Source organism: Spermophilus citellus, assembly GCF_964194105.1.
Source record: "Spermophilus citellus genome assembly, chromosome: 7".
Lineage (NCBI taxonomy): Eukaryota > Metazoa > Chordata > Mammalia > Rodentia > Sciuridae > Spermophilus > Spermophilus citellus.
In genome coordinates this window covers 126,360,499-126,371,323 of record NC_138188.1, presented here as the reverse complement: position 1 = coordinate 126,371,323, position 10,825 = coordinate 126,360,499, and the positions used below count along the sequence as shown (strand labels likewise).

The 10,825-nt window shown below is 35.2% G+C and overlaps 1 protein-coding gene across 2 annotated transcripts; it reads left to right on the top strand.

Moving 5' to 3' along the window:
* The first annotated feature begins 134 nt into the window (after positions 1–134).
* Positions 135–8,856, top strand: LOC308654027 (uncharacterized protein C3orf38). 2 transcript variants are annotated; one of them, XM_081302859.1, is made up of 3 exons: positions 135–411; positions 2,625–2,866; positions 4,863–8,856. In XM_081302859.1, exons 1-3 carry the CDS (start codon positions 285–287, stop codon positions 5,526–5,528), a joined length of 1,035 nt encoding a protein of 344 aa, XP_081158985.1. In that variant the 5' UTR covers positions 135–284; the 3' UTR covers positions 5,529–8,856. The 2 variants fall into 2 exon arrangements, with proteins under 2 accessions (XP_081158985.1, XP_081158986.1); XM_081302860.1 differs by having other exon boundaries at positions 278–411; positions 4,866–8,856.
* Positions 8,857–10,825: the final 1,969 nt, after the last annotated feature.

Below are 10,825 nucleotides of genomic sequence, written 5' to 3'. Positions count from 1 at the left end.
CTCTTATGGAAGGTCGATGTTCTCCGTGGAAACGCTGAGCTTCTCTTAAACGGGATAGGTGGAACTTTGCTCTCAGACAGCCCGGAACCACAAGTCGGGAGCACAGCGTTTCCTAATTGACCTCTTTAGCGATCACTTCCGCCCAGGGGCCTGGAATACCTGAGACCCTTCGGCGGCGAACGACTGGCAAGGCACTTCCGGTTTCTGTTGCTAAGGCGCGGGCCCGGTGGGCGGTAGAGACAACATTATTGGCGTCGTCCTCTCCCCCCTTCCCGGGGGTCGAGATGTCGGGTCTTAGCAGTTTAGAGATGGAGGGCTGTCGTCACCTGCTCGGCTTACTGGACAACGACGAGATCATGGCCCTATGCGACACCGTCACCAACCGCCTAGTGTACCCTGAGGACCGCCAAGGTAAGGACAGACCCTTTTCCCCGAGGGCGGCCCAGACCTCACCCAGACTCCAAGCTTGTGGGAGCGTGGGAGTGGAAGGGATTGGAAGCCTAGCCCTCCTGGTATTGGTCCTCTAGTCATGCTTGGGCGGAATTCTGCGGATCCGGGTCACGGCAGCTGCTCAGCGGCTCTGGAACCACACACAGACCCCGGCCGCCTGGTCTTGGAGGTACGTGGTGGCGCTGGCAATGGTACAGCTTGCAGGTTTTCATCCTTGATGTTGTGAGCAAATGCTGGTTGGTTCGAGGATTCGGAGCATGGCAGTAATCGTTTTTCACGTTTCCAGGGAGCCAGACTGTTTTCTATTCTCAGTTTCGATTTCCTGAGGAGGCAGCTGCCATTTCTCAGGCTTTTTTCTTCAAGCTTTCCAGGAGTGGGGCCGGTATTATAGACGCTTTGGATTCTTCTTTTACGTAAAACAAGTCACAGTAATGAAAATGAAAATGGTTTGAATGCCTGTCTCTCAGGAGCCAAAATTTTCCCGAGAATATTTTGTGTACTAAGAATTACTTTCAGAGCCAGGTAGTACACATTTTGGTAGATATTTCTAGGTTTAACGTTAAAGGAATACACCTAAGAATTTAGACTGAAAATAGTTTTAGACTAACATACTTCTTCATCGATTATATTTGCCTGTTAATCGCCTTCTTAACAATCATGGTGAGTTTTAATTTCAAAATTGTAATAGATTAAAATTGCTAGATATAATTGGTAGTGGATCTAAAGCAAATAAGTAAAAAAATAAAATAAAATAAAAACGTCCCTGTTCAAAATTGTTTGCATGATTTGAAGACATTCCAGGAAAGAAAAACATTCAACCTCTGTAAAAAACAAAGTAATAAAAGTCGAAAACACAGTGTGTCTTTTCTGTGTACCAGGTTAACAAAACATTAGCAATACAAATCACAGGTGTTGGTGCCAGGTGCAGCAACTCTTTGACAAGTAATGGAGGAATGTAAATTAGAATATGACTTTGGAAAAGGAGTTTGACATTATCTCTTAAAATGAAAGATGAGAGACATCCTCTAAACCTCGGCTTCTCAAATTTTTAAATGTACCATTCCTCAAGGATTTTATTAAAATGTAGGTTTTTGATTCAGTAGTTTTGGGGTACGCTCTAAATTCTGCATTTCTAGCAAGCTCCCAGAGATTACTTAACCCCTCTCTGTAGTGGGAGATATGTATGAGAATGTTCAAAGTTGCAGTGTTTGTATAGGACAGGCACAGTAAAGTCTTTAAACAAGAATAGAAACCTTGTAGTATAATCATAATTAGCTATAATAAAGCAGTGAAAATGAATTAAGTAGAGCTACATTGTCCACAGATAATTTTAAAAAGCATTAAGTGAAAAGATGATTATAGAAAACTACATCCATTAATGGATTGAATTTATAACATTTAAAAATATTGTAAATATATTGTTTAGGAATACATATTCTATACAATTATATAGAAAACAGCAGGAAATGAAAATATCTAAGATAGTAGCTACTTTGAGATGGATGAGAAGAGAGAGTAATAGCATCAGGGAGGGGTGAAGTAGGGCCTTAAAAATACTTGTAATTTCCTGTCTCAAGAGCTTTATAAGGTATGTATTTGGGAGTATAGTATATTGCCTTTCTGTATACCTAACACATCACAAATATTCTTTGGTTTGTTTTATATGTAGTTTTTTTTTTTTTTTTAATTAAAAAAGAAGTCCTGGATCTGCCATATCTTAGAAATATGGTTATTGATACCTCCTGTTTTCAGTTTTGTTTGTGGAATAAGGAAATTGAACTAAAATTATTTGACACCTAAAATACTGTAATTTTACTGATTTTTAGAGGTTGATATAAATTTATATCTCTTGGCTTTATTGAAAAAAATTTTCTGGCTCAATTTTTTCTTAAAAGATGAATTTTTAAAATAATCTGAGTATTTTACTGTTACTTATGGGAAACAATAGTAACCAATGATATTTTTTGAGGGGTAAGGGAAGTTTAAAGCATAAATGAATTTAAAAAAAACAAAAATGACAATCCACTTCCTATTTTTTAAAAATAATAGCTATCTCATGCAAAAGCAAATAACATGACAATAGCTTAAATGTTTTTTGATAGAATTTCTGCTGACATTAGTCACATTTACAAGTACCTCATGATTTTCTGTTAATCATTGCAATTTTCTTCTAGATGCTATTCGTGCAATATTAGTGTATAGTCAAAGTGTAGAAGAGCTTCTTAAACGTAAAAAAGTCCACCGAGAAGTCATATTTAAGTACTTGGCAACACAGGGGGTGGTTATACCTCCAACTACTGAAAAACACAATCTAATTCAGCATACAAAAGATTACTGGGAAAAGCAATTGCAACTGAAACTGAAGGAAACACAGGAGCCAGTTACAAAGACAGAGGACCTCGGACTCTTTCAACAGGTAAATCAGATATTGTGGTTACATTCTGAACCTTTTTTTTTTTTTTTTTCATTTAAAACTATGTAGATAATCCCATGTATAATAGTCTATTGACTTATTAGAGAAAAAAATGTTTTCTTCATTTATTATCAATGAAGACTAATAGACTTTCAGAGTATAAACTGTAAGTTTTATTTAATTTGAATTTGGACTCTAGTTCTCTAATATTTTTTTTTTAAAGAAACCCATTATAAATCCTTTTTTCTTTTTCTTTTTCTTTTTTTTTTTTTTTTGCTACTGGGAATTGAAACAAGGTTTTCTTTACCACTGAGCTACATTTCCAGCCCTTTTTATTTTTGATTTTGAAGCAGTGTCTCACCGAGTTTCTTAGGGCTTCACTAAGTTACTAAGCTGGCTTTGAATTTGTGATCCTCCTGCCTCAGCCTCCCATATTGCTGAGATTACAAGTATATATCACTGGGCTTGGCAAATTCTTTTTCATTTTTAAGAGTTTCTTTGATATCAATGCAAAATGAAAGAAATTTAAAGTTTTGGACTAGAAAAAGTCCTGTGGTGATTTTCTTCAGCTGACATTGGCTATTCCTATTTCTTGTGTATCCACTGAGCATTTTATAGAGAGTATTTAAATACTTATTCAGTGAATTGTAGGTGATTCCTTTGCCTTCACATTAGAAATCTTCTAAAGACTTTTTTACTTAACATACTAACAAGAGAATGGATTTTGAAATCATGCACATGTAACTTAATATTAGGGTCTGGCATGTAATAGGTCATGAGCTTAGGCAAATAACTTGATCTTTCTGAACCTTGTTTTCTTCATCTATAAAATGGTTATAATAGGGCTGGATGGGGTTAGTTCTGGGTGTGTTTATAGTGTAAAATTAGCAAGTATGAAGACCTGTGTTTAATTCCCAGCATGCACACACAAAAAAAATTATAGTAATATCTGTGTTAAGGCATATTGTGAAGATGGGAGGAAATAATACTTAAGTGCCAGGCTTTGTATCTAGCATATTAGATAGCAGACGTTCAATAAGCATAGGCTTTTTTACCATCTCAATGAGGTACTTTGATGTGTGGAATACATAGGAGAACGAGATCGAGACTAGCAGGTATATCAAGTATAATTTTGGAGTAATATTTCCTTTGTAAAAAAAATAATAAAATTAGCTCCAGTCATAGAAAAAAATGACTTATTTCAATCAGCTTAGAGTATCTGTTTAAAGACATAAAAATGCTAATTATCACCTTTATTGAATGTGATTTATATATGACAAAGTGCATCTATTTGAAGCATACAGCTTGAAGGCTTTGACAAATCTACACCTGTAAAAGCACTGCCAAAACTGGGAGGGGGGGGGGAATGCTTGTATAGTCATTATTATTGACTGTTCATGCTGATGTTGAAGGGCCCTGTTAGTTTATGACATTTTTCAAGGGATTTGTCCATTTCATCTAAAACGTCAAATTCATGGGCATTGAACATGGTGTTCCCTTATCATTCATACGTGTGTATACTTATTCCACCATCATTAATATACTATGCATACAACCAGAGATATGAAAAAAAAATTGTGCTCTATATGTGTAATAAGAATTGTAATGCACTCTACTGTCATATCTCTTTTTTTTTTTTTTTTTAATATATCTTTCCATGGGAGGGAAAAAAAAAAAAGAACAGGCTACAGGATGTTGCCCAGACTGGGCTCAAACAACTCTTGGGCTCAAGAGATCCTCTTACCTCAAGCTCCCCAGTGGCTGGAACCACAGGGGCATGCCAGTGAGGCCAGCTAGCCTTCATTAAACTCTACTTACTGAGTTTTCAGCTGGTTAAGCTGGAAATTTCTGAAAATTTTTTCTCCTTTTTGGAAAATTACTTTTTATGCATAATGAGTTCAGTCAGTTCACATGTAGTTCATTTCCCTTTCTTGTAATCAATACATTAACTAAATAGAAAAGTTGTTATAAGAGGTAAATCTTATTTTTTTTCAATCAGCAGGCAAAAGAAGGAAAAAATGCTGAAAAAGTTGATTTTCGTCGCCTAGGAGAAGAATTCTGCCGTTGGTTCTTTGAACTTCTTAATTCTCAGAATCCTTTTCTGGGCCCACCTCAAGGTGAATGGGGACCACAACACTTCTGGCATGATGTCAAACTTAGGTTTTATTACAATACTTCAGAACAAAATGTGATAGACTACTATGGAGCAGAAATTGTAAGCCTTCGTTTATTGTCACTAGTAAAAGAAGAATTTCTTTTTCTCAGCCCCAACCTAGATTCCCGTGGACTAAAATGTGCTTCTTCCGCACATGGGTTAGTTATGGTTGGTGTTGCGGGCACTGTTCATCGAGGGAACACTTGTATGGGCATTTTTGAACAAATTTTTGGACTTATCCGCTGCCCTTTTGTGGAAAATACTTGGAAAATCAAATTTATCAATCTGAGAATTGTTGGAGAAAGTTCCCTTGCTCCTGGAACAACATTGAAACCAGCTGTTAAATTTGAACAGAGTGACCTAGAGGCCTTTTATAATGTAATCACTTCGTGTGGTGACAACGAACTAAAACTTACTGTAAGGCAGACAGTGGATAGTGGGACTGGAGACCAAGCTTTATGTAGTGGAAATGAGGCATTGTTAGAAAAAAAGAGAATTGAGTTTACCTAACCCTCTAGAGCATTGAGCACTGTTATATCAGCTTAAAAAGTCTTCCACGTGGAAACTTTTCAAATACTGCATCAGTAATTTCTAAGTGATTTCAGAGGTAAGGATTGACATATTTTAGTTCAAATGCTTTCTGGACTACAGACTGACACATTATGTGAATACTTGGCCTATTTCTACCTGAGTTTCATCAAATGTTCTGGAGAGCTTACTGCAGTTTATCAAATAAATCCCACTTTAGATGTTGTATATAACTGTGTGCCTTAGAAACCAGGTAATATCTTAATTTTCACTTAGTAGTTATTGGTATCTGTATTTTCCATACAGCAAAGGATTAGTAGTGTTCTAGGCTATCCTCTTTAAGTTTTTCATTTACTTTGATCAAGGTCTGGATATTGAATATTTTCCAAATGCATCTCAGTACAGTATTGTTTTAAAAAATCTTAGATATTTTAGAGATGGTTAATGTCAACTCAGTATTGTCATTTTAGAAAACTCAAATAACATTCAAAAGACCAAAAATTTAGCAGAGGGAGAAAAATATAAGTATAGAACCATTTCTCAAAGTTGGCTGCTCTGATCCAAGCTAAAAGTCTCTTTTAATATGCACTGTTTTCTGAACTTTTTTGGGGAATGATAAATGCTATCCTCAAAACAGACTTTATTCTTACCAAGGCTTCAGCCAACAGTTTTATAGAGCATTTATTGTAGCACCATATAAAAGAAAGTAACTGTTGAAATTTTTAAGGTGTGCCTAGATCCAACTTAAAAAAATGAATTACTGTTTCCTCCTGATTGATCTTGATAGAGGAGACCCCCCACCCCCCCAAAAACAAACAAACAAACTTAGAACATGGGCATGCATATATGCAAATGCATAATATATCCCCACTATAATTTAAACTTAGTGTTTCACCTCTAATTTGTGTTATAAAATTTGACTTATAAGTTTGAGTTGCCAGATTTAAAGCAACTATGTAGTTGCTTTAAAGTTTAAGTTTCTCATCACCCAACAACTATTTGCTGATACTGGGTTTAGTTAGGAATTGTGATTTATAAAAGTACATTTAGGAAAAAATTTAATGGGATAATATAATGATGTTTTATATGTGTTAAGTTTTTACATTTAACTCTGCTCACGATTGTCTAGGGGAGACAGATGAATATTGGAAGCAGGAGGAAAACACTTTTTTAATGATATGCTTCTTATGAGGAATACAAATTGATATGTCATAAAAATAAGAATAAAGGAGGGAAATCCCTTTTGTCTGTGTAAGAATAGTGTATTGTTTAGATTTACTTTACATTTGTCTTGCTCTTAGATAAAATTTTAGACATTGAGCTGAAATAAAACAAATTTGCTGCTAGTCACACTACTGGTATAATATAATTAGTAATAACGAAAACAGCCATCTGAAAAGTAATTATCTCATACTTTTATAAGCTAGACAATCAGGTCATAAGTCCATCTTTACCTATCCTATAACTGCTTGGGTTTAGAGTTTTATCTTATTTCCTAGGTTTGAAGTACCATTATAAAATATAAATATCCTAAATAAATGATAAAATTCAAAACACTTCATCTCTTTTGCTATTGATGTCAGGTAGTGCAGAAATATTACTACAGATGCTCAGGTGGGCAGGGATTTCCTTTAGCTGTCTTCAGGATTGCATATTTGAATTTGTAGAAAGCCCAAGGAATGCTGCAGTTTCTTCACATTTTTAATCAGCCTTAAAAATTGAAATCTAGACTTAAGTGGATTGGGACTTTTTTTTTTTTTTTTTTTTTTTTTTTTCAGGAGGTGAATCCCCACATCTGAGAACATAGTAGAGCCTCATGTTGAATCAAATAGTTAAATGTGTGAGCCAAAAAAAGCTTACATACTAGGGGAAAAAATAATTTACGTTTTCTTCTTGTCAGTGTTGTTTTTTTTGGTCATATAATCTGTTTGAATTTTATATGTGGATACACAGAAACTTCTGGGCCCCTAACTAATAGATTTGAGAGGAGAACTACTGACCTTGAAAGCTCAGGGTGATTGGGATATGTTTAAGAGCACTAATGCTACAGAAGATACAAAGGAAATATATGAAGAAGCAGTACTGGGAAGAAAATGTTGGGAGGAATTAAAATCTGTTCATGAAATATGGAGCTTGATTTAGTCCTCAATAATGGCTAAAAGTGTCCTTTGAAATCTTTTACTGCCACCACATTAGTCTGTTTATGTTTGGGGATGGCAGAGGTACTAGTTTTAAGTCTGTGTTGGTTTGTTATATCCAAATAGCATTTGGAAAGTCTGCAGTCAGATAGTATAGAATGCAACACTACATATAATGCCTGATAATTGGGTAGTCAAAGTTGGGGATTATTTGAACTTTTTATTTTCTTCAGGCTGGTTTGCCCCATAGCCTAATAATAGGGCATATATAGCTAAATACCTTTTTTTGTTAGAATTAAAAATAGTTTACTAGATAATTGCTGAGAGCCATAGCCAAGTAGGAATGACGCATGGCATTTTTGGATGAAAGGTGACCCCAGGAAGCCATTGAGATGATAATGATTATGTTAAGATGTGCATTCAATTGGAGATTAGACCCCTGTGGTCCACCTCAGCCTGCTACTTTGGAGCTCTGGGAAACTCCTGGAGAGTTCCCATTGGTTGGGGAAGTACAGTAGGACGGAATTCTGGAGGAGGGATTTCCTGTTGGTGTAGTGTGGCCCGGGAGAAGGCCGCATGCGTGGTATTTTCGAGGGAGTTTTGGAAATAAAGTTTGTTCCTGCTTGAGTGGCTCGTGATTTTGTGCCCAGCCACACTGCGGCATTGATAATGTTTTAAAATCTTTTAAAACTAAATTGTAAGCAGTGGTTATATTAGGATGTCATACAAGCACCTAAAATGCCAAATACATATTTCATATGTCTTGCTAAAATACCAAGCTATAGGAAAAAGTCATCTACTTGCAACTGGCAAACACTGGCAGGTCAGGAAAATACTCCAGTGTTATCAAATGGTGACATTTTTTTTTCTGAAAGAAAGCTAATTACCTAGTCCCATTGAGAAGTTATAAAAGCACCAGAAAAGAATGTAAAGAACTGGTATAAAGAAAAAAAAATTATTTTTTTTTTTTCAGAAACCATTTTTCACAAAATTTTTTTTTAGTTTAATAGGTGATAAGATTGAACAGGGGGGCTGGGGATGTGGCTCAAGCAGTAGCACGCTTGCCTGGCATGCCTGCGGCCCTGGGTTTGATCCTCAGCAACACATACAAACAAAGATGTCGTGTCCGCTGAAAACTGAAAAAAAAAAATAAATAAAAAATAAAAAAAAAATTCTCTCTCTCTCTCAAAAAAAAAAAAAAAAGATTGAACAGGATCTCTGTTTTCACATATTTAGATGACTTTCTTCACTGTTCTTTGGTGCTGAGGATTGAATTGAGGACCTTGTACATGCTTAACACACACTCTACCACTCAACTATGCCCTTGGTTCTTAAGTTGGTTTTAGGGGGTGGTAATAAGTCCTATGAAAAATAAAATGAAAGATATATTGTTTCTTCCCAGAAGAAATATGTTAGCACATAGTATTAAATTTTTTGAATATTTCAGTAAGTTTATGGGCTTTTCTAAAGTACATTGAGTATAGACATTATTCTCCATGTTAAAAAAATTCTCGCTGTTATATTTCTTCAGATTACTGCTTTAACATGTTCAGAAGTAAAAATTTTTGGCATTGTCTTAAGTCCTAGCTTATGGACTTAAGACAATATATTCAAGATGAAAGGATAATCTTTAGGAAATCTGTTAATGTACAGTAGTCTCACATGGTTTTTGCTTTTCCAAAGATGTTAGCTATGAAGATAAAACCTGTCAAAATATGCTGTTGAGTGGAGCATAAAAATATTCAGATTTATTTTATTTTGACAAGATAATTTAGTGTCAAATATTGAACATGCCTTGGAGAAAGTGATAAAGTGTGAAAAATTTAATACTTTCAAGATCTTTATCAAAACTATCCTAAGATGATGTTTGTATGTGGTGCTGAGGATCAATGCATATTGGTAATTCGCATGAAGGATTTCTAAAATATGAACATTGCTGATGCATAGTTTATATATATGATCTTACTATATATCTCTCACCTTCCTCATTTAACTACAGTGATACAGACAGTGTAGTTGCAATGCTAGGAAATAAGACTTTCTGAATCTGGGGTCTTTCAAGTTTATTTGATATATAGTCATTAAATATCTATTTCTAAGTCACTAAATCAATGTAAGACAAAATAATACTTAAATAGGCCATTTGCTCAAATTTATGTTGAATTCAAATCTCAACCTTTGAGTTTGGGTGGTTTTTATGGTGAGAGGTTCATTAGTCCCTTTGTAGGCTTCAGATAGTTCCTTTTATTTGATCAGAAAGAAGAAAACTGAAAATACAAATAGCTCTGTGGCTACAAATAGCCATGTAGACCTTCCCTCCGCTTCCCAATTCTGGGGATTGAATCCAGGAGCCCTCTACCACTGAGATACATCCCCAGCCCTTTTCATTTTGAGACAGGTCTCAATATTTATCACCCAAACTGGCTTCAAATATGCCAACCTCCTGCCCCAGTCTTCCCAGTTACTGAGATTACAGTGTGCCACCCTGCCTGCCCTAATACATGTAGATTGTCAATACATAATACAGTGTATTTTGACAAATCACTTAAGAGTTGGAAGGAAAAAGTTTTCATACTGTAGCAGAATGTGCTAAATGCATTAGCTTTATTTTTTTCTGGCATGAGCCTTCCCAACATTCTTTCAGAAAAATGTTAAATTATATGTGATATTTACTCTAGAACCATTTGTGTTAGTCATGAAATTGTTGGACTAGAATTGTCTGTTCTTAGTACTGCTAAATCTCCTCATTACTATTTTTAATGAGTCATTCAGTGAAATGTTGGTTAGTAATTTTCATCTGCACTGTATAGATACTCAAGTATGAAATTAGTTACATTTGAATTATTATACTTAAGAAGTGAAAGAAAGATCACCCACTGCCAACTGTGTTACTTTTCTGATTCAGTGTTTTCAAAAAGATAACTACTGAGGAAATCCTTATCATTGAAGCATTTAGCCTATAAATTTACATTAATCTTTTCCATCTCATCATTTACTGTGCAAATGTTGGTATTATGCTTACTTGTTCTCAGATAGTTACATATAGGTTACTTTTGTCTTCATAAGTTGTAGATACTAAGAACTGGGGATTGTTATTTTCAAGCTTCTCTTCCCAAGTGTCTTGCATAGGATGAGTAATAG

Excerpts from the sequence above, each read along its gene's own strand:
- LOC308654027 (XM_081302859.1), top strand. The coding sequence starts at position 285 with ATGTCGGGTCTTAGCAGTTTAGAGATGGAGGGCTGTCGTCACCTGCTC. Across the intron at positions 412-2,624 it reads GTACCCTGAGGACCGCCAAG|ATGCTATTCGTGCAATATTA; the intron begins GTAAGGACAGAC and ends ATTTTCTTCTAG. Across the intron at positions 2,867-4,862 it reads ACCTCGGACTCTTTCAACAG|CAGGCAAAAGAAGGAAAAAA; the intron begins GTAAATCAGATA and ends TTTTTCAATCAG.